We start from the raw sequence: 24,564 nt of genomic DNA, 5'->3' as shown, positions 1-24,564 counted from the left end.
TGTTTGTTGTGTTGTGTCATGGCGCGTCAGAACAGTATCGGTTAATACATTTAATGTGTGATAGAGTCAATATGTCGGCGGCCGATCGTAAAATCCGCCAGATCACGAAATTCCTAGGCATATCATGAAGCGCCGCCATTTCATGATTTGGCCAGTTTAGGCAGATCATGAAATTCCTAGGCATATCATGAAACGCCGCCATATCGGTTCTGGCACTTCGCCGGCCGCTGCCGCGGCACGCTCGCTTCGCTCGCTCGGCTCGTGCGTCGTGATCACAATTAGTACTAACCACTCCTCGCTTCGCCTAATTTTTTCTATATAAATAAATAACAACTAGTGAATACTTTATTTATCAACAAAATACTAACCTCTAAAATACGGGCAGACGTCCATGGTTTTTTCATATTGTGCACAGAATCCGTTTGATTCACATAAAAAGAACGGAGCTGATGTTCAAAAGCTTCTTTTGCACTTCTATTTTGAATTCAATCACTAGTTTCGGTTTAAGGATCATTTTGTTGCGACGCCGACATTTTTCACGCGCTAAACAAACACGACCGGTCAGCTGGTCACGGCCGCTATTGCATACGCAGCGCCACCAGTGGCCAAAACAGAAACTATTTTACGTAAAATCGGTATAGAGCTAGGAATATCGACGAATGCGTTGCTCTTATCGATCTGCCGTATTATTTCTCAGGCACATCGTGATATGCCTGGCCAACGTTTAGGCATATCATGAAATGGCGGCGTTTCACGATATGCCTAGGAATTTCGTGATCTGGCGGATTTTACGATCGGCCGCCGACAAATACACAAGCCATCGCGATACAGTGCTATATGATAATAATGAATAATTATAACTACACCGCACGTCTAACAAACATAAATTTGGCATTAGAATAATCCATATTATCCATATATCCATATCCATATTCCATATATTCCATATATATATATATTATATATATTATATATATATATATATATATATATATATTTATATTAATTTATATAATAAATATTATAAATGCGAAAGTAACTCTGTCTGTCTGTCTGTCTGTCTGTTACGCTTTCACGCCAAAACCGCTGAACCGATTTGGATGAAATTTGGTACAGAGATAGAATAGACATTGGGAAAGAACATAGGCTGTCTTTTATTGCGAAAGAGAGGCTTTAAGGGGTTGAAATAGGCGATGAAAGTTTATATGGTGGAAGTTCGTCGCTGTCGAAGATAAAACCATGAAACTTGTCATTTAGGAACTTAATAAAAAATAAGTCGGTATTTGTAAGAGCTTTTTTGAAATTCGACCTATGCGGGGATGAAATAGGGATGAAAGTTCATATGGAAGGTCGTCATTATCGAAGATAAATCGATGAGTCTTTATTAAACTTGCCATTTCGGCACGTGATTTAAGAGATAAATAGACATTTTTTCGCGCGTTTTTTTTAAATTTTTCCTGTGTGGGGGTGAAATAGGGGATGAAAGTTTATATGAGGGTCGTAATTGTCGAATATAAATCGATTGTACTTTATAAAACTTTGCATTTGGGCACTTATAAAAAATAAAATAGATATTTGTTCAAGCATTTTTGAAAATTTTACCTGCGAGGGGATGAAAATTTATATGGAACGTCGTCATTATCACAGATAAATCGATGAATCTTGGTGTTTAGGTATTCGATAAGGACAAAAAAACTGGTTAAATTCGACTCAGACTCGCGCATCAAGGGTTCCGTACGTAGGTATTTATGAATGAATATCCAGTGTTAGGAAAAAAAATTGCTAATAGAGCTACCTTTATATAAAATTCCAAGTTTCTAGGACAGCCGGAAGTACCCTAAACCTTTTTCTATTAATGACTGTAGGTTTTGATTGCGTAAACTTAGAAGTTCGATTTTTTCACAGCTTCCGGGACTATTGACCTGAGTTTAGGGTTTTAATTTCAACTCGATACATACTCCGCGCGTTTACGGGATAAAGGGTCTAAGGGTTCCATTTTTTTCCTTTTGAGGTACGGAACCCTAAAAAACATTTGTTCCGGCTCTTTTCACATTTCGACATTTTTCATACTTGAAAATATGGGGATGAAAGTTCTTAAGGAATTCCAAACAAATTTACTATAAGTATACTTATCGGAAAAATGTGTAGCTATGCTTAGTAAGAATGACGTCTTAATTATAATCCTACCCTCCTAACTTACAATAAAGGACGTAAGATGTCAAGAGTTCACTATGAAGAATTAGTCCTTTAGTGTTGGCAGGGTAGAATACACGTCGTATTGCTAAAATATTGCTACCCGCAAGATATTTATGTTTTAGAAAGAATGGAAGAACAAAAAAAAAATTGTTTAGATATAAAGCAATGTATTAAAATAGCTTATTTTCAGTAAACCGTAGAGGTTTCTATGTGCTATTATTGGCAGAATAGGTACCCTAAATAAATTAAACACTTTCCAAAGTTACTATTCCATGCGGACGAAGTCGCGGGCAAAAGCTAGTATATATATATTTTTTCATACGACTGGATGGCAAACGAGCAAGTGGGTCTCCTGATGGTAAGACATCACCACCGCCCATAAACATCTGAAACACCAGGGGTATTGCAGACGCGTTGCCAACCTAGAGGCCTAAGATGGCCTCACGTGCCAGTAATTTCACCGGCTGTCTTACTCTCCACGCCGAAACACTGCACTGCTGCTTCACGGCAGGATTAGCGAGCAAGATGGTGGTAGCAATCCGGGCGGACCTTGCACAAGGTCCTACCACCTGCAAATGCTGCCTGCCTGATGGTGTTTTATTTGTATATTATTGAATATTATTTACTCGTATTGGTTTTTTTTAATAGTTGTATTTCATAGCTTTTATTGATATCCGACCCACTGAAAAATAAATAATAAAAGGAGGGGAATTTAATTAGTCATGTCTACTTTTGCAATGTGAAAGTAAAGAACTAATTAAACTATGGTAAATATATGCATTATTATTATTATTTAGTAATTATCGTCACAAAATAGGTAATTTGCTACTTCACCATGGATTTAACGCATAGGATTTAAGGCATATTGATATGATTTTGTATGTTTGTTACGCGATAACTCCGCCAATTGTGGACCGAATTTCAAAATTCTTTTTTACTTCTAAAGGACATACTTCCGAGGTTATCCCACTGACACCAAGTCAGGATCTGATGATGGGATCTTAGAGAAATCGAGGGCAACCATCGGATTTTTAAGTTCCATTTTTTGTTATTTTTTTTTTAAATAAGTGAACAAACAAAGATATCATAAAATAAGTACATATACACGTCTCCTATTTTCTTCCGCTTGATACAAAATTACAATAACGTATACGCATGTTAATATTTTACAACTAACATTCTAAATGTATTTATTTGACGTTGACATAGTTTATCACAATTTGTAATGGTCAGAATCATCATAATAAATTGTAATAGTTCATATTTCACATTCTCAATGTAACACTGGCGCTAATTTTTGAAACATGCTTCAAATTGACCGGTGCGGAAATTTATATTTCTGACTAGGTAGATTAGTTTGTGTCTACTTATATGTCAGTTGCCTGGCCAACTGCCAACCCAGAGTCATTTACCATCAACAATTGTTTTCAGGTATCCTCATCAATACTACGTACTTCATGTCGAGTGATTCGGGAGTTTGGGAGATATGCCGGAATGAGTTTGATCCTAATGCCACGGCGAGTACGCCTTGGCCGAATGGGACTGTGTCTGCTGAAACGTGCACTTTCAGAGAAAGCACTGGACAATGCTACACACGTAAGTATTACTAGATATACCTTCGACTATGAAATTCCTTTACGTCAAGCTTCAATGACAATTTTACGCCTTAAAATATCAAAGGTTATTTCCACTTTCAAATTAATATTACAATTAGTCGTATTGTTTTTATTCTGATGTAGGAGCTATCTTTAAAACCGGCCAAGAGCGTGCCGGACACGCCCAAAATAGGGTTCCGTAGCCATTACGAAAAAAATAAGTAATATTTTTATAAGGATTTAGTATTTTATTATGTATTAGGCTGCTATTTAAGAGTAAAACTACTAATGATTCTCAAGCAAACTTAGCCGTTATAGTTTTCCTTAAAAGTTTGATATACTTACTACCATCCTGATTTTTTTCAAATTTTTCCACCCACCGGTTTAGATTTAAGAGGGGGGGGGGGAGACGCTCGATTTTAATGAAAATTTGCACTTTAAAGTTGACTATTTCGTAAAAAAAAACAATGAATCGAAAAATCGTCGTAGCAAACCCCTGATGGTTTTAAAAGACCTGTCCAACGATACCCCATACTATAGGGTTGGATGAGAAAAAAAAATCACCCCCACTTTACGTCTATGGGAGGTATCCTTAAAAAAATTTTTGTTTAGTTTTTTATAGTACGATTTTGTCGGCATACTTAACATATAAATCAATGCAAAATTACAGCTTTCTAGCATTGATAGTCCCTGAGCAAAGCCGCGGACGGACGGACAGACAGACAGACATGGCGAAACTATAAGGGTTCCGTTTTTGCCATTCTGGCTACGGAGTCCTAAAAACGGTAAAGCTACTCTTTCTTACTCGAACTACGAGAAATGTATATAAGTCCTTAGCAATCGGACGTAATCATAAAATAGCAGTTACTTTCTGTTTATTGTAAAATAAATAATGTACTTTTTCGCTCATTCGGAATAAGATCTTTGTAAATTAGTAAATAACACAGACAGGTAATTTGTGCAAGTTTATACTATCGACAAGGGGCCAAACCAATGACCTTTCTGAGATAAAATCTTTTATGGTACTGCGTCTCCTAGTCTTCAATAAAATCTTCTTCTTTGTTCTTTGGAACTTTGACAACGTAAACGTGTGAATAGATCGCGATAAGGGTAAAATGACGTCGACGCCGGTAGATTACAATCTTAAACGACGTTAAACGATAGGGTAGGTACCCGATAATATCATTTGACGGGCATACACAAGATTTTCCGTCTTGCAAGCTGGAGTCCTCATATCGACGGTTTGGGTAGATATCATGAAATTCTGGAAAGAAAAGTTGCATTTTAAGTATAGTGGGTGCTTCATCGCAAACAACCACTTCCACATACTAACAACATAGAAAAAAGTATGTAAGACCGACTGTACTTTTACTGAGTTACTAATACTCATGTGATAAAATCATTTAAAATGATAAAAAAAATTCGTCGTAACATTGCAAAATTTTCAATTAGGTACCAAATGCTCGGATATTCAAGCTTTTTTTAATATATTTCATTATGAAATACAATAACATTAAGTACATGCTCGGACCGGGAAGGTCATCGCAAAATAATCTAATTGCGGAAAAAAACAAGATTAATAGAGCACTATTGTACCGTGTCTATCAAACTTAAAACCTAAAATTGCTAAAAGTGTCTTCGAAGCGGTAACGTTTCGTGTGCTCTGCCTACCCCATTTAGGAATACAGGCGTGATGTTTGTGTGTGTGTGTGTGTGTGTAATAGAGCCGTATTATGTACCTACCGTATCATAACATTATATTTTTCAATTAAATTTATAACGGTAACCCAAAATTCACCCTTTGTTTGTAAAAGTATTTCCATTATAATTATTAACCGTTTCTAATTTCACCATATTTAAAATATTTAGAGATAACCATAAAGTAAATAATTTTACTAATTTCAATTGTCACAAAATTAACTGTTTCAGGAATGCCAATTTGGTAGATAGGCAACTACACAAGATCACAATTGTAATCATAATTTTAAGTATTACGACTTTATTAAATCTTGTTCTATTTTCATTGATTTTGCGATTGGTCCTACTGTTTCAATCTCTGTGACTGTGAACGCTCGCACCTATGAAAAAAATCTTCTGAATACTTAGTTTTAAACTATGTAGTCGGACCATTAAATTTCTGACTTATAATCGTTTGATTTTTGTAATTTTATTCACATTATGTCTCACGAAAGCATAAGTCATATTATTATTATACAATAATGTACGTGTGACAAATATATCGTCTAAGAGAAGTTACCCATTTCAACTAATTCCTCCTATTACGGTTTATTCAAATTATACGCGTAAATTCGCTACTAGCATAAACTATTCTAATATTTTTGCTACCCGAACTTTACGGCAATGAGCGGGAACGTTAGTTGAATGTTCAAATTACGGAAAGTTTAGTATAACAGCCCGCATTGAAGTAAAATTAATCTTACGAAATAAATATAGTTTAGCCACTAAACTATTACATGTATATTGAAATAAACGGATCACTTACCTATGTATACGTAATAAATAATGCACATACATTAAATATAGACCACAAACGGTTTCGAAGACAAACCTCGACTGTAACCTACCCATTTTTTGTTATTAGTTCATTACGTATGAATACAACCTTTTGCCTTGCTCTTCCGCTGCCACACGTGCGAGATAATTAAGTCTGTAGGACACATTTATATGTACATCTTTTTTTGTGAAGCAAAAATACCCGATCCGTTCGACATAAATACATATCACACAGACCCAATTTATAAGAAAAACAAGAAAAAAAGAACTTAAACGACAACCGAAAATGCTAAGGCGTTTACAATCATTTAAAGTTAAATATTTTAGCTTTGAACATGATCTAAGTATGAGTAAAATAGTAAATTAAGTATGTCAGTAAAAATATATATTGATTTTTATTGTGTAATTCTTAAAATAGTCTATTTAGTTGGATACATAGTCAGAACTAATTTGAGCTTGTTTTCCTCTAAGACAACATGTTCCACGGTGTGGAACGTAAAGCACTTTGGTTTATTTTTCCCACCAGCGCCTTCTGTTTTAGCTCATTTGGCGTGTCCATTAACGCCCGCTGGCTTACTTTGTTATCAAATCTATTTTTGCTACGTTTAAAAGAAATCATTAAACATTTAGCAACTGACTTGTAAATTAGGAACCGGTTTACTTTATGCGCTATGCAGTAGGGTCAAGTGTCTACCTCGATAACGCAATTTGTTTATAGAGTTCATAAATGGTGCCTGATGGTAGCTCTATTTCATTTTGTAGTAAAAATCCATACTTACCTTACGAGTATCAATGAACAGTTTTTGCTGTGAAACACTTTTCCCAATGTCACGTCAATAGTTACAAAATCTTAACCTCTTCACCGCCCCAGTCATCTAGTCGTGACATCCAATGGAGTGCCTCACACGCCACGGTCATCTATTCATGACCAACATTCAACTCCAAATTAATCCTTCAGCAGAGCACGTCACTTCGTTTGTGTTGCGGCGGTGAAGAGGTTAATAATTAATTTTGACTAAGTATCTCATTTGTAGAGCGATCAAAATACTCCGGGGAAAGGACCATCTAATGACAGTAATGTAACTATTTATTCTATGCAAATCTTCTATTCTATTCTCTAATGACCATTGTATTCCCTGACAAACATATTCGCTCGCAGTGTCAAATTTTGCCAGTTTGTACTTAACATTTTTGTTAAATTCTTCATTTTTTACTTCTTTCTTTCATATTTTTACGGCTCCGGAGCCAAAATGGCAAAAACGGAACCCTTATAGTTTCGCCATGTCTGTCTGTCTGTCTGTCTGTCCGTCCGCGGCTTTGCTCAGGGACTATCAATGCAAAGCTGTCATTTTGCACGGATATATATATGTAAACCTCCCGTACCTCCCATAGACGTAAAGTAGAGGTGATTTTTTTTTTCTCATCCAACCCTATAGTGTGGGGTATCGTTGGATAGGTCTTTTAAAACCATTAGGGGTTTGCTATTGATATTTTTGTGAAATAGTCAACTTTAAAGTGCAAATTTTCATTAAAATCGAGCGTCCCCCCCCCTCTTAAATCTAAACCGGTGGATGGAAAATTTTTAGAAAATCAGGATGATGGTAGTAAGTATATCAAACTTTCAAAGAAAACTATAACGGCTAAGCTTGCTTGAGAATTATTAGTAGTTTAAGAGTAAATAGCAGCCTAAGGTATAAAATATACCTAAACTATAGAAGATTCCGTATAAAATACGAAATCCTTAGAAAAATATTACTTTTTTTTTCGTAATGGCTGAACCCTATTTTGGGCGTGTACAACACGCTCTTAGCCGATTTTTTACATATAGAAATTGTATTGCACGTATTATTATACGAAATTATATTTATATTTATTATATTTCTTATAAACAGAGTAGGTAAGTATATGCAAATATCTTGAACGGAGAGAATTTTAAAAATGTATGCGATGCAAATCATAATGAATTTGCTACTAGGTATACCTCATTTTGTTTTATTAACTGAGTATTTCCTGCAACTTCTTTCGCAAAGAATTCGCTTATCGCTATTCCTTAATTATGCAATTTTCTAGGATAAAAAAACTATCATACTACGTCCTTCCCGGGACTTAAATTATTTCCATACCAATTTGAATCTAAATCAATTCAGTCGCTATTGCAGGATTAAGTAAACACATTCAATTTTTTTTTTAATGATGGAAGGAAATGTTTGATACATTTTTATGCAGGAGTAAAAAAAACATTTATCTCACTTTCACAAAAAATCAATGAGACTGATCATGTTGGCAGGATAGATTTACCCCCGGTTTAACCATCCATTGATTAAATTTATTTGACGGATAAATGTGATGCCATCTCTGTTTGTTTTATTCGAATAGACTGACACGGCATCATAATTATTCGTCAAGTAAAATTAATCAATAGGTGATGAAACAGCCCGTTTGTCTTTATTTCGTAATTAGCACACCCATTAGTGAATTGCGACCTCGATACCTCTACCTCATGCAGGCCACTGTATAGTGAATAGAGAATTAAAATTGCTTACAGTGCCATGTCTGTATATATTATATGAGGTTTGTTTATTTGTTAAATTACACTACTCAATTTTTTAAGCGAAAAAAGACACTTGTAAGTTCAATACACGATACCCAAATACACTTGTCATGACTGTTCAGAAGACGAAATTGTATGGTCGGAATTTAATAGCATGTCAATTAAAATGTATAATAGCTTACTAGATGATATGAATAATTTACCTCTGAATTTATTCAAAAGTAGACTTAAAAATGGTTAATAAAGGAATGTTTTAACTCGGTTGACGAATGTTTTGATTATTTTAAATTTAAATGATGATTGTAGTAATGACATGTGAATTATTTATTTATTAATCGATTTGTTTATTTATAATTATGACATTGTATTTTACATCTTAATAAGCAGTTTTAGCCTCTTAGCCTTTAGAATTTACTGACATTAAAATCTTGCTTGCCACTTTCTGGTTAAATGTGTGAAACGTGTACAACTTAATTGCCAACTTTATGTACCACATTTTAGGAAAAAAAAACATTTTGTAGTAGGATAAGAGATATATTGAATATTGTTTTTAGGATGATAAAACTGAGCAGAACCATTAAAATTTGTAACATTGGCAAACACAGTATAATGCTTTTGAATGGTAGTAGTAGGTGTATGTTATCAAATAAACAACAACCTCCAGCAATGGTCAGTAATATAAAATAAGCAAGCTAATCGCTGACCTAATTAAATAAATATTTGAAATTTTAATTACTTTTTATGCAGGAACTTTTTGCGTTGCAAATTGTGACACACATTAAAAGGGTAGACATTTTTTCAATTTTAATTTAATTTAAGTAAAACGGAAATGTAATGCGTGATATACAAAATGCAATGAGAGATCTGGTTGTTTTCCCATACATATTAATGCAGTATCGTGTGTGCTTCAAGCAAGGCTCAGTTTAGCTTACATATCGACAATGACATTATTATGATCTACATCCAGTGCGGCAAATATTTTATTGTTCGTTGCATAAAACGGAACTAACACGGCTAACTTGTGAAACTTTACTTTTTACAGTTCGTCGTAAATGTCACCGTTTGTAGGTATCTTAAGTTCGTATTTTGAGATTAAAGTACTAAAGATAAGAAGCTAATGATTTCAAAGTGTGTAAAATAGCACCAATACTTTTTTTTGTTTTCTTTGATTTGGTTAAATGTTTCGTATTACTTTTTTTATTTTTTTGCATGGCTCATCACCTTTTGCAAAAGATTGCTTGTTAAAAGTGATTTTTAATCCCAAAATACTTATGTTATATACTTTCGGATAGCTTGGCTTCATTGCTCACTTGAATGTATCTCCATCAGCTTTAAATATTTCCAAAAATTACTTAACACGTCAATTTGCGTAAAACGGAACTCTTAACTTCTTTACTTTTTACAGTTCGTCGAAATGTCACCGTTTGTTCTTTTTCGTAATAAACTAATGACTTTTTGTTTGAATTGTTTTGGTTTTCTTTGATTTGTTAAATTTTCGTATTACTTTTTTCGATTTTTTTGCATGGCCATCAGATTTGCAAAAGTTAAAAAGTGATTTTTGCAATCGTTGACAGACTAGAAGATACTTATGTTATAATACTTTTCGGATAGCTTGGGTACGGTGACATGTGCTTTTTTCCATTCCACGCCATGAATTTTTCAGGCCAGTATTTTTTTTTAAATATACTTGAATCTCGAAAGAACAAAAAAATATCTCCATGCAGCTTTAAATATTTCGTAATAATAAACACAAATCACTACTTAAATATATTATTTTGTTATAAAACTAATAAGATAAGATAAATTTTAATGTCGTCAACTTTCATCGCGTAAAACGGAACTCAATTAAAATAGAGCTTAACTTTGCTTATCGACCGAATCGATTTCACAATCTTGTCAAATCGTTTGACTCGCGTCATCTGTCAATAAGTACGAGAGCGAAGGGCCTTGAATGAGTCTTTGTTTTGAGTGTTTCGTATTGTTTGATGTTTTGAACTGTTAATTTGTTATTCAATTTTGTTATTACGGTTTTTGTATTTTTTTTACCGTTATTAGTTTTGATATAGTGCCAAAAAAGACCGCATGGTTTGTGAGATCCTGATAGACAAGCAAAAACAAAACCTAAAAACTAGTTAAAAATATAAACTATCACTAATAAATCGATTACACACCCTTAGCATTATTTAATCGAAAATCGCAAAAAATCGATTCGAATTTACATTGTCACAATCCTTTAATTGCTTAATGACATGTGTCACCGTACCTACCCAAGCTATTTGGAAAGGATTATAGGCGCCGGATGTTTGGTTTTCTATTCTTTAGAAAATGATTATGAATGATTTTTACCCGACTGCCCAAAGGGTTATTATTATATTAATTAAGATATATTTTACTGTCTCAAAAATATGTTGTTGAGATTTTTTAATATAGGTATATTTTTCTGTTTTCACTTGCAAGCTCTGCTCTGTAAACATTGTATTAAATTAGGTTTGAGGTAGAATCTGAAGTTATTCGTATTTCTTATATATTATGTAACCACATAATGCTGCACCCGTGGAAATAGGTCATTTATACATTAAGTAACAAGAAAAAGGCATTATCATTCATTGTTATTGAAAGAGCCAAAGGGTTTGGAGTGCCAGTCACACCACAACAGCGGTGTTGTTTTGGCGTCCCGCAGGGAGCGCCCTGCATACATCGACCCACTTGCGACACACTAGTTACGTTGTTAGCTTTAAACAACCAACTGCGAGTCTTGCTCTCGCTCCGAGGGCTTAGTACAAATTTGTAGATATCTATGAATATCCGGTGTTAACAGAGCCCTGCTCATAAGCAAAATTAATATGCGCAGTCAGGAGAGGGGTGCTTTTAGATTAGTTAATCGCAAAGACAGACAGACATAGAAAATTGATTTCTGATCATTCTTATTAGTTACTAGCTGATGCCCGAAGCTTCGCCCCCGGCCATACTTTATTCATTTATTTGATTTAGCACAACCTGGTCCTGACAATAACGAACTCAACCAAAAAATAATTATCCAATTCGGTGCCGTCGTTCGCAAGTTATGAGCTTACATCGGGTACATACATTTCGGCGATTCATTTTTAGGGTGCCTTAGACAAAATTACTATAATTTATTCATAAAAACAGTTAAGTACTTTTTATGAATACATCACAGTCATAACTGATATCAAGTCTTAAATTGACAACTTAATCTTAGTTTTTTTTAAGCTTCCAGCTCTTGGCGCATTTAGGTACTTAAACAAACAAGGAAAAGTAATTAGTAATTACCTGTAGTTAATCTTAGTTAGTGCTGTAGTTAGAATGTAGTGTAGTGTAGTGGGTAGTGTAGTTAGTGTGGCATTGTGCCCTGAGGATAGCAGCGTAACCTCGTCAAATGAGATGAATCGTTGAGCAAGTTATCTTACCCTACCTTAGGTCATCATCATCATTACCATCATCAAGTCCATCGGAAGCTTAAGTTTAAGCAATAATGTTTTTCTCTAGTTTTCCTTTTCCGTCACTTGTTGGTGAGTATCTTCACTGGTGACTATCTTGCTAGTCGGTCTTTTTTGCTTTTATGACACCTACTTCGGGTAATTTTTGTTTTTTTCTGAGTTGCATGAAATGAGATTTTAAATTTGCCATGAGAGAATGATACATCTTGAAACCATACTCATGTTCGAAAAAAATCAATGATCTGTGTGGAGTTTACAATCCGCTCTGGGCCCAGTGGGAAATTACGGCCCACGCCTTCTCATTTTGAGAGGATTTCTATGCCCTGCAGTGGGACATACCGGGTGTGACCTGTAATACGAGCAAAAAATTAAAACATAGATTGGACTCGTCAAACTGAACAGCATTAGTTCAGCGACTTTTTAAAATAATGGGGTCTTTGAATTTTCCTATTTTCATACAAATTAAATACTGCTCTCAATGTACGCCATCCCAGAACACAAAATGACGTCGCCTGTCATGCTACAAAGATCAAGCATTTCGCTTTACATTGCTGCTTCGAATAAACTTAAAAATGTAATCAAAATTAAAAAAAAAAAACTAATTATTTTTAAAAGTCGCTGAACTAATGTTGCTCAGTTTGAAGAGTATGATCTATGTTTTAATTATTTGCTCATATTAAGCTCGGTTAAGTATTGGAATTGAAAATTGATTGAACGACGCGCCGTTTACAAATAACTACTTATCTATTTATAACATTGTCTATTTTGAATTGAAATCGTGCGTATTTATAAACTGATTACTATATAGGGTTACCACGTGCACGCCAGTACACAGAAACGAAGCGGTTTAGTATCCGAGCCGAGTAAAAATCAGCTAAATTTTCACGAAATGTAAACATTCTGTCCGGCGCGGCCGGCCCACACAATGAGATTTATAGTCACCGACAAAAATACCGCATTAGTTCTTTCAAGCCGGCGCCCTGAATCTACAGTTATCTACGAGGCATTACGTGATGTAAACAAATAAACAATGCGGCTCTGTTCGCGTCCGCAACATCGCGAAGATCGGTGTGGCCAGCCGCGGTGATGGGATGGCTGTTAGCTGTCAGCGTTAAGTCTGATACGAACGGGCTAAGACACTCGTCAGTTGTATTATGATATGACTAGCATTTACCCGCGGCTTCCCACGCGTAAATCAGAGATACAGCAGTTGAATTGAAATTCCGGGATTTTATTAAATTCTCGTGGGAGTTCCCTAAAATTACATTGTGGTTTTCATTGACGTTATGTTATAACAACCATGCCAAATTTCATGACCAGGGGTCGGACAAAAAGTGCCGATGACGTCAAACCACTTATAAGATGATTTTAAATAGGATTTTTGATTTTCACAAACAATTATGACTTATCATTTATCAACCTCTTTATTAAACGATTTGAAATTTATTTTATTCACTGAATTCCATTGATTTATTTACGATTATTTTGTTACTTCATTAATGCTACTTTGTTACTACATGTCACACGGAAGTTTTAATAAAAACATCATTTTGTATGCAAGATTACGTCATTTTTACGTCATCTGCACTTTTTGTCCGACCCCTGTTCATGACTCTGAACGAAGCGGTTGTTATTTCGAGATTTTATCCTTATCCCGTGGGAATATCGGGATAAAAAGTAGTCTAAGTATGTGTTATTCCCGATGTCCAGCTATCTACATCACAAATTTCATGACTCTAAGCCCAGCGGTTGTTATTTCAATATTTTATCCCTATCCCGTGGAAATATCGGGATAAAAATATTCTATGTTGTAATCCAGGTTATAAACTAACTTTTTGCTAAATTTCATCCAAATCCGTCCAGCCGTTTCAGCGTGAAGAAGTAACAAACATACTCACTCACTCACTCACTCACAAACTTCCACATTTATAATATTAGTAGGATTATGAGTTGTGTAGTTGCATGTAAGATGGCTAAACGACTGCCGTCCTGTAGGTGTTACGAGAAATCATTTTTAGTTGCAATATATTGAAGAAGGCGACTGTAATATATTTACGTTCAGACTTTTTGTAAGCTTTACGAGATTTTGGTAGTTCTTCATGATTACTGAGTTACAGCTAAAATTTGTAAGCGCTGTAATATCGTGACGTATGTTGCACTAGAATGAGGTGCATTTACACTTTGTTTTCCAGCAAAGAGAACTTAAATGTGGCATGATTGCCACGAGCTGTTTATAGACCAGTGCCCTATTACACGAAGCTACAAGTTACAATTTACAAGCGGTAGCCTTTGTTTAACAGTATGCATTGGTAATTACCGCTTGTAAATTGTAACTTGTAGCTTCGTGAAATGGGGTACAAGAATAATATTATAAAATCTGTGAATGACTCGGCTGATTTGGCAAATTGTTGTCCATTCGAAACTGTCAGATGAACATTTGTACTCATAAGAAAAGTTTTGAAAAAAATTGACCACAGCAACAAGTACGTATACAAAAAATGTTCCGTACTAAATAAATTTTACTTGCGGTTGTACACGGATAAAATCAATTTGGGCCAATCTGTGCTCTTATTCCATTAATGGGGCAATAAAATACTGAACTTTTACTATCCACTGATTACGTGCAATAAAACTAACAGCGGGGCTTATGTAGTTGATTAAAATCGACCTAATATGGCTGTCATCCGATTATAAGTCGACTGTGCTGAACTGTGAGAATAAAAACATAAACATTGATTTATGTTTGTCAAAATAATTCAATATTTAAAAGCTTTTATTTAACTTGCAATGTATAATGTTTAAATGTATGTGGGTGTCGTTCAATCGTCATACAAACTTTTAGCATAATTTCGTTTTACTACGTTTAAGAATCATAACATTCATTTAGCATAAAAACGGATTTCATATTATTACCGAGCACAAGCATTAAATAATAAAATATTCATTAGTCATAACAACAATTGCTATAATGATTACATTCAATAATTTCATTTTGAATATTCGGGTAATCATATAATTATTAAAATCTATTACAACATTTACAATAATGACGAGACGGTATAACATCATGCATGCCAAATGCAAAAGAAATTATTTATAATGAACTTTGATTGATTATGCTGCATGACTATTAATTACTAGTAATCGGAATTATATGTCTTAGGAATTGTGAAAATCGGAGTTTTGAAAATCGGAATTAGCAAATTCGGAATAAAATATTTTGGAGTGTTTGGGTGTTCCCGGGTGTATAATATTTGTCATGAGAACGATTTTCGAATTTTCATTTCTCATAACACAAATATCAGGATTTAAATCCATCGAAATATTGATAACGTATAAAAACAATATATGTATAAACAAATTGCCGAATTTCTCAAATCATATTATTCAATTAACATAATTGTCTTATGCGCATAAGACAATTATGTTAATTGAATAATATGATTTGAGAAATTCGGCAATTTGTTTATACATATACATACATACATATATTATCTTATGCGCATAAGACAATTATGTTAATTGAATAATATTATTTGAGAAATTCGGCAATTTGTTTATACATATATTGTTTTTATACGTTATCAATATTTCGATGGATTTAAATCCTGATATTTGTGTTATGAGAAATGAAAATTCGAAAATCGTTCTCATGACAAATATTATACACCCGGGAACACCCAAACACTCCAAAATATTTTATTCCGAATTTGCTAATTCCGATTTTCAAAACTCCGATTTTCACAATTCCTAAGACATATAATTCCGATTACTTAAAAACACGAAGTTTATTTTTCTGAATTTCAAAATATCGATTTTTAAAACTCCGCATTTATGTAAGTAGTGTACCCACACACCCAATGTATGTATCTATGTATGTATATGTGCGGGGCAAATCTTGCAAGTTGAATTTGACCCACTTCTAGTGGTCGGATTGACTTGAAATTTGGCATACTAATGTAAATCTGGTGACAATACAATAATCTGGTAGTGAAATCTTGGTGGTCCAGCCAGGATCGTCTCTGCAGGATGGAACTCCTCAGCGGTAAATGGCATCAACTCGAAATTTGGTACGGAAATGTAGTATGACAATACAAATACAGTTACAAAAAGTACAGTCAGCAAAAAAAGGGTTATATTAAAAATTAAATTTTAACAAAAACTTACTTATTTATTTCTTGAGATTCGCGTTGTCATCGTTCATCCACCATTTTCTCTCATACTTCGTTTTCTAGATTTTTTTACCGTACAACGGCAAAACCCAGTAGACACACTGAGACATAATTTTTAATAATATACAAAATTAAGTAACTAAACCACTTTTTTTTTTACTTGTAGGTTTAGTTTGGTGTAATTATCGTTGTATTAGTTAATTCAATGGTCCGTAGTTGACGCTATGCTTGTCATAATTTTATCGTTTTCCAATTATAGCTAAGTGTACGTTCACAATTTGTCATGTCGTAAAAGAAAATCTAGACTATTGTATGTAATTGTATTTATGTGTCTGGTTACCATACTTGAACTTTATCTATCACATAAAATATTATAAATCATCTGTGTTCCTTCTTAGGTCGTATAGTTTACGTGTTGGAAGTTAGAATTGCACACTACTTTTGATATTCACAAAGAGGCCTTCTGAAAAACGTCGACAAGGTATTTTAACAACAAAGTTAGCGCCCGAAGTTTTGCTATAATTTTCTTGGCGAGCATTTTTATTTTCACAAGTTTTGCCAACATTTTTTGGCAGTTTCTGCCGTTTATACATCGACGTTACGTGCAAGGAATTCTCACGCACAATGACAGAACCCGACTAAAAAGTTTTTTAACGTATCAGCGCTAGTGGGCTCACAAAAGGTCCTGGGTAAACGAACTTTTGTTTCCGATCCCATCGGGGTAACGGGATAAAAGCTTGACGTTCAAAGGCAAAGGGTATAAATTTGAATTTTCTAACAACCACCTAATAAAACATGGAAACGTGGCTTTAAAAATACATTTGGATTCACGCCGGCGTGTTGATTTCTAGAACGATCACAAGTATCTACTTACCTAATTTGAGATGTGACTGATCTTTTACTTAATCTATATTATATCTTTACTATGGATACCTTGATTGTTTGTTTGCGTGTTTGTGTGTATGGAAGAGTACCTAATCACTGGAATTGTTGAATTAATTCAAAGTCTTTTACTAAGAAAAACCAGCACTTTTTCTGATTAACGTAGACCTCTTTTGTGAACAGTTCCCGCGAAATGTTGTCAAAGTCTGTTATGAAAACTTGAAAAGTCAAGGCACACAAGATAAGGTACACGTCGTACGAGTGCTTACAGATGTCCCAATAGTCGGCATCTTTAATCTTATGTCATTAACAACAGAGATAACATTAGGTGTCGACTATTGGGCATGAGCGTGCCGAACACTCGGACGTTTACCTTATATTATATTTATTATTTACGCGTTTGTTTCGGGTATCATTAATAACTGAACAGTTCTGATTAAACTGGAAGTGAACGAAACGTTTAATTCTTATTTTGATAACCGAAAACTTGGTATTTAATTTTGTTTTTCTTTCAGTTTGCACAAACTACCTGGCTACACCTGTAGCAGACCAAAAAGCGCATCGAGATCCTGCTTACAATGTTGAAATAGCAAGTACGTATTACATAAATAAAAGTCTTTATAATTTGGTATTTTTTCTTATGATGTTTTTTATGAAGAATCACTAAGCACCTCAATACTGGCAGTCTACTATAGTACGTTTCTTGCGGATTTTTTCGCAACGCACGGTGAATGTTTCGTGCAGCGTCAGTATTTCCGGACCGGTACTCAAAGATTTTCAAAAAACGAGACTACTCCTTTCTCTAAGGGCCGGCAATGCATCATGTTATGGATATCCATCATTAGGCGGCGGTGATTGCTTTCCATTAGGTGATCCGCCTGCTCGTTTACGGCTATCGTATGATAATAATAATAATCCGCTGGAATTAGGTAACTTTCAAGAATAAAAAAAGTATTTCAGATGTGTTGAGGCGGTTTTGCGTGAATGAACCGAATGAAATGAAATTTGGGATGGAGATAATTGGAGATCCTGAGAAGAATATACGATATTCGATTGTTTATAATCTATTCGATATAATTCCCGCCGGTCAGCGATAAGATAAGTAAATTATTGTTCAACAAAGTCGAGGGCAATAGCTAGTTTATAATATTAGTTGTTTTTGAGTGAGAAGTGAGCATCTAAAATGTCACACCACTGAAAACTAAGGGTCTTAGGGTGGATCATCGGGAAAAGGAAAAGATATGATATTTGTGTCGATTCACAAAAGCTGGCATCAATGAATTGAACGAAAGTAATGTCACTCTGTCACTGATAGTAGTTCTTGTACAGGGGCCTCCTAATATTTTGTAAACAAGTACATAATGCTTCTTACTACACGATTATAATTTATTGCATACACTTGTATTTAATCATTTTGAGATGCACACGTGGGCTAATGTCATTCATTTATTCAATTCATTCAAGCCAGCTCTTGTGAATCGACCTCTAGTTTTAATTACTTAATTGTATTCACAGATTTGGTGCGAACAATGACGTCGTTCGGCATCATTGGTTTGTTCGTCATGGCTATGGGATGCGGCTTCTCATTGTATACTTTCAGGAATCCTCGGTACATGTTCAAGCGTCTTGCTGCTGGCATACATTTTATAAGCAGTAAGTATTACTTCACCCACATAGCCAATTGAATTAGCCCGTTGATGTGGCAATGGGCAGGCCATATAGCACGGAGAACAGATAGCCGTTGGAACCGAAAAGTTATGATTGGTTTTTTTATGAGTCTTTTTGTATTTTTTATTTCAACTCCGTCCGGTTAGTTCCGAAAGTGTGTGACGTCTGTCGACTAAACATAGATGTCGCTAGTGCTGCTGCTTAAGTAGCATAGTAGAAATAAGCAACCTATGCTTAGGAAAAATTAGTGTCTAGATTCCTGTCCAGCAATGGTGTAGGAGTTATAGCACGCAGCACGGATTGCTGAAGACCTGGGTTCGATTCCCAGTGCTGGTCTCTTTTTCTGGTTTTTCTCTGCATCCATGTCTCAGTTTGTATCTTCGAACCGAAAAGTTCTCGAACGGAGACCGTGGATCGGCAAGCGCAGCGTAAGACTTCCACCAACGAGATGAACGGATGACCTGGTTAAAGCCGCGGGTTCACGTTAGATGCAGGCCGCTTCCAACCGAAGCAACTGGGGGTCTATGGGGGAGGCCAATGTCCAACAGCGGACGTCCTACGGCTGATATGATGATAATGTTGATAAAGAAGTATTACGTACAATAACCGGATAGCCTAGTGGTTACTCATCTTTACTATCAAACTAGAGGTTCCTGGTTCGAATCCCGTCAGGAGCAGGCGCTTCTACCAATGTCTGTCCATATACTACCCAACTATTTTGTGTATTAGACCTAATATGTATATTTTTATATGTAACTGAAGTATTTATCCGTATCCGTTATTATCATTATTGTTCTAGACAATTAAAAAAAAATTGGACACGCTCATGACAATGTATAAACAGAGCTTGGCTCTATCATTGAAGTAGATACTGCGGCGCATTGCAATGTGCTTTAGAGTGGTTTCGCACTACAATTATCCGGATCCGTGAAAATACGGTCCGAAGTAGTGGTAGAACTATTTATGTGGCGAAATCGGATGACGGAAACCGAATCTAAGCTGCGCGTTCACTGCATCGGAACCGGAGCGAACGCACCCTACCGAGCGGACGGATTAGTTGCTTCTATAGATTTCTATGGTGCAGAAATGCCTATCCAGTGCACGCAGTACCATAGAAATCTATACAGAGCAACAAACTCGTCCGCTTCGTACGGCTGATTCCGATGCAGTGGACGCGCAGCACTAGTGCGTGAACTAGAAATAGTTCTATGACCACTCCGCACCGTATTTTTACGGAAATTTTATGTGACACATAAATTGCTATCTCTGTTTATTCTGCCAAAAAAAAAACAGAAATTGCATCACGGATCTTTGTATGATAGTACGCCAAGTCTCATGTAAATCACTTCACAAACTTTCTTTTTTTAAGTAGCATTAATAAGATCTCATTTTTTTGTTAGCTTCCTGTACATTCGTCGTGGTGCAAGTGATGAACACGACGGTAGAAGACTTGAAGAAAAGTGTCCCAGCCGTCTTTCCGGTCAAAGCCTACTACTAGTAAGTCTTTGCTTAAACTTAAAAGTCGGGATCGATTGATTTAAAAATTTAGACTTGCTTTACTCATTTGCATACTGTTTTCTTAACAGTTTTCACATCAGCTTCTACCTGGCGGTCTTCGTGGTCCTGGTGAACTTTGGCGCAGCTGCGTCTTTCCTCTGGTACTCGCGCAAGAGGAAAGGTGACAAAGCAGCCACGGATGAGCTTGCGATGGCCGATGAACCGACGATAATCGGGCGATGACGCAACAGTGACTTCACATTCAGCAACACTTGTTGCTGGGAAAGCTCATCAATTCTTTACTTAACTGTGCTCAAAAGACCAATAGCTGTAGCAATGTTGAAAAGTCTTCCATGTCTTATATGCTAAACCTAAGTCCGCTTGCCTTTGGTTGGAGTTTTTACTGAAGCAGACAACCATGCCAATCTAAAGGGCGTTAGCCCTTCTTGAATGTTCCGCCATGCGACTTTAAAAATGTAATCAGAAATTGACACTCCGCCAGCGGAATTTTGCGTAGGAGTTAATAAATTCTCGGGAGTTTAATTTGTGTTGTTAAAGTTGTCCACTTGACACTGTTACTTTTTTTCTAAATCCACATGTTTGTGGAAAATTTACGCTCAAATTTTATTTAATGCCCAACTGTAATTGAAGCACCATTAACAATTTCTACATTTTTTTTTAGGATTGAATAAATGAATAATGTTCGCCTCGTATGTTTCACGAAGCTGGCGGAGCACAATATTCGAGCAGTATCAAAGTAAAAATGTTACCTTGGTTAAACTCTTCGTTACTTTGAAAAAATTCTCTATAGAAATCTGGCTAGTTGAAGTAGTTTTTATATTAAACTGGAAAAGCCAATATTTCTTGATTTTAAATGTACAATTTACACAAGATCAAGATAATTATTTACCTTGCATGCGTTATGCTGATTTTAAAATATTTTTATATTGGTACTTAAACAATACCTGAAAATGTGTTGTTTGCATGCTGAAGATAAACTAGTCCACATCTTTAACGGTTTTTCATAATTTCTTGTAACTCCGCGACCGACAAACTAACGGTATGTTTACTGCGACACTGTTTTATTAGTAGCTTAAGACATTTCACGCCAAAATGCGTAGGTATGTAAAATTTATTTTCACTTCAATTCGACGAATCAATTGTAAGAACTTTAGAACTACTCAAAACTTCTGACTTGGCTAAAGGTTCTTGCCATCACAGCGAAAGAATATTTCAATAACCTTTGTTTTTGACACCTTTTTTTACTAGAACTTATAGACTATTTTTTTATGACAAGGCACTAATATTTTGTAATGTATTATAAAACTGTGGAATTGTACATCTGTTTTACTATAATATATCATTCAATGAACGCAATCATTATGTTGTTATACTTTGTGGCTATTGGCTATTTATAAGTATGAATAATCTGCTATGTCTGGCTACTGTTGTTCAATAAATTATAATTACTTTTCTTCATTGAAAAATGCGCTGTTATTTAATGTCAGTACTAAATTGTGTGAGTAATAAATACTTGTAACGTATTAAAACTACGCATTTTCAATCATTATGGCAACTTCAGCGATTATATCGAACATGCATGGCATATTATGTAGACGACGTTTAGTATAATCTTTGGACTTTGAGGATAACACCCGTACTAAATATAAATAATTACATTATTCCCAAATTAGTCTGGAACTTACTTTCTTTTTACAGTATGAAATACACAAAGCTAATGTGTTGTAAATTTAATAAAATTGAATGTCTATTTACGATACGCTAACTTAAAGTGGTCTTAGTAAACGTATCTTTATGTAGCTCCCCTATAAAAATAATGAGCTGTATTAAGTCGTAAAAGCTTTTTTATAGCTAATGTTATCGCTATAAATTGCATTTAAAGTGGCTTAGATAATATAGAAATTTATAATAGGTACTTCTAGTCAAAATATTTTTAAAAAGGGAACATTACGAGTACTTAGTCATTGTCATTATCTTGCTATAGAATGAACGTCAGATCAAGATGAAGACACATTTGTTTCAAACTTGTACTTCGAATACCAAATACCTAATTGTATTTTAGTAACAAAGTGTTCAAACTCAACTATTGAAATAATAGTTTTTTTAGATTTATTGCTGACATGACTGCAAAATAAGAACGATGGGTTGGCAAATCGTTGTCACTGTAAATGTAACGTTGTACGCATTTGTGAAACTCTGAAGCTAAGAAATGCGTTCCAAATTGCCTCATGTCAATGTTACAATTGGGTTAATCGAATTTTAAGTGTTGTTACTTGTCCCGTTACTCAAGAGACAACAGTGATAAGTGCAGTTGTTTAGAAAAATGTTTCTTATGTTATGTATATTACTAGGTACATGGTTAGAAGATGGGCCATGAAGGAATTAACTCGTCGAAGTGATTGACCCGAAAAAGAACATCTGTTTTTTCTGATAGTATAGAGATATTTAAAAAAAAAACTCAATTTTTATCTGGTTATTTCATCATGGTTTTTGTTTTGAAGTGGCAACACGCGCAATCTTTGGCGTGGACGAATAAGATTATTAAAAGTATTGTTATTAAAATTATAGAAAGTAAACGTTTTCATCACACTTGCTCGTAAACAGTGTCGTAACATGCAGGCTACCTTGGTTGCAACCCCCCAAATAAAACCCTTAATGGGTTTGTCATCAAACCCGTGGTCGGTAAATGAGTCGTTGCCCGTACTAATTTTCTTGTCATGAATCCCAAGGTCGGTAAATGAGTTTGTTACTGCATGGCGTGCAGCAGCGCGCAGAGCTGGCGCTGCCAAGAGCGCAGTCAGTGGTATCGGCAATTTTTGTAAAAATATTAGTTTTTCTTTTCCAAATATACAATTTTACTCGCAAATGTGATGAAAAAGATTGTATGTCGCACGGGCGGTACTGGTACTTACGAACATCGACTCATTAAAGCCTTCTTCGACTTCGGGCTTCTAATAGACTCTCGTCCTTAATTCCTTATTTACCGCCCTTAAGACACAATGTACTATTATAACACAGAAAGTCCAATCGAAGGTAACGAAATTCTGAAAAGGAAATGATTAAATATTTAAAGTAATTAAGAGCTAACTTTGATCCTTTGACCAAACTACATTTTAAGAGTAGATCATACTTATAGTTTACAAACTACAAGAATAAGTAGTGTATTTGCTTGCTACCAATTCGACTGTCGTAATCATAAGGCAAACTCGATCGTTTTGAGTTTATCTTTTGATAAACATTATAAAATATCATCTATATGTGAAGACCGGTCTGAGTGGAGAGCCTTTGGGGGAGGCCTATGTCCAGCAGTGGACGTCTTTCGGCTGACATGATGATCTATATGTGAAAGGTCGCACGAAATGAAAAATAATCAAATAATTTATTCACAAAATAAGTATAGAATGTATCCTACAGTGTTAAGGTTTGTTTGATTAAGTATTTTGCATTATCGTGTGTACTGCTATATTTTAAGCTCTTCCTGTTTTATATTTATTTTTAATGAAATATTTTGAAACCGCTAAGACTTTTGTTTTACTTATTTTAGCTAAGAATACCCCAACAATATGGTAAACTTTATAGAGATGGTTTACAATTTGTAATACTAAACCTGTACAAATATAAAGAGCACTTTAATAATAAAAGTTTATTGACATCGAATAATAATAGAGGTAGCTAGGAATTCTAAAGACAAATAAAAAGCTGGTAAAGATTTCTAAACAGCAATAATATGTCAAACGTTGACCTTGTTTATGAATGCATTTTAAGTGGTACATTTATTTTAGTAAATCGTCACACTTTAGGGTGGAGTTCAAAAAGTTGGACACCTTAAATAGTAGTTAAAATTTGTATACGTTTTTCGTTGTGACACAAAAATTAGCTCTATCTAATCACAAATGTATGGGTTATTTCCATGTCACAATGGCACTTTTTCCACTAGGGTAATATTAAGTAATTTATGACACAAGGGAGCAAATCATAAATCATTTATTTGCATAAAAACATGGTACATA

General features: G+C 34.9%; 1 protein-coding gene across 1 annotated transcript in view; it reads left to right on the top strand.

Annotated features, from left to right (window-relative positions):
* Window positions 1-24,075, top strand: part of LOC141428991 (uncharacterized) — a 41,132-nt gene extending 17,057 nt beyond the window's left edge. Inside the window, exons 3-7 of the mRNA XM_074089114.1 lie at window positions 3,628-3,792; window positions 17,884-17,961; window positions 18,884-19,021; window positions 20,437-20,533; window positions 20,623-24,075. Of these exons, the coding sequence (XP_073945215.1) occupies window positions 3,628-3,792; window positions 17,884-17,961; window positions 18,884-19,021; window positions 20,437-20,533; window positions 20,623-20,776 (632 nt within the window). The 3' untranslated portion in view covers window positions 20,777-24,075. The remainder of the gene's footprint in view (window positions 1-3,627; window positions 3,793-17,883; window positions 17,962-18,883; window positions 19,022-20,436; window positions 20,534-20,622) is intronic.
* The last annotated feature ends 489 nt before the right edge of the window (window positions 24,076-24,564 follow it).

This window comes from Choristoneura fumiferana, chromosome 6 (genome assembly GCF_025370935.1).
Source record: "Choristoneura fumiferana chromosome 6, NRCan_CFum_1, whole genome shotgun sequence".
NCBI classification, from domain to species: Eukaryota; Metazoa; Arthropoda; class Insecta; order Lepidoptera; family Tortricidae; genus Choristoneura; species Choristoneura fumiferana.
The sequence above is the reverse complement of the archived record's forward strand: the minus strand, read 5'-3'. Positions and strand labels throughout refer to the sequence as shown.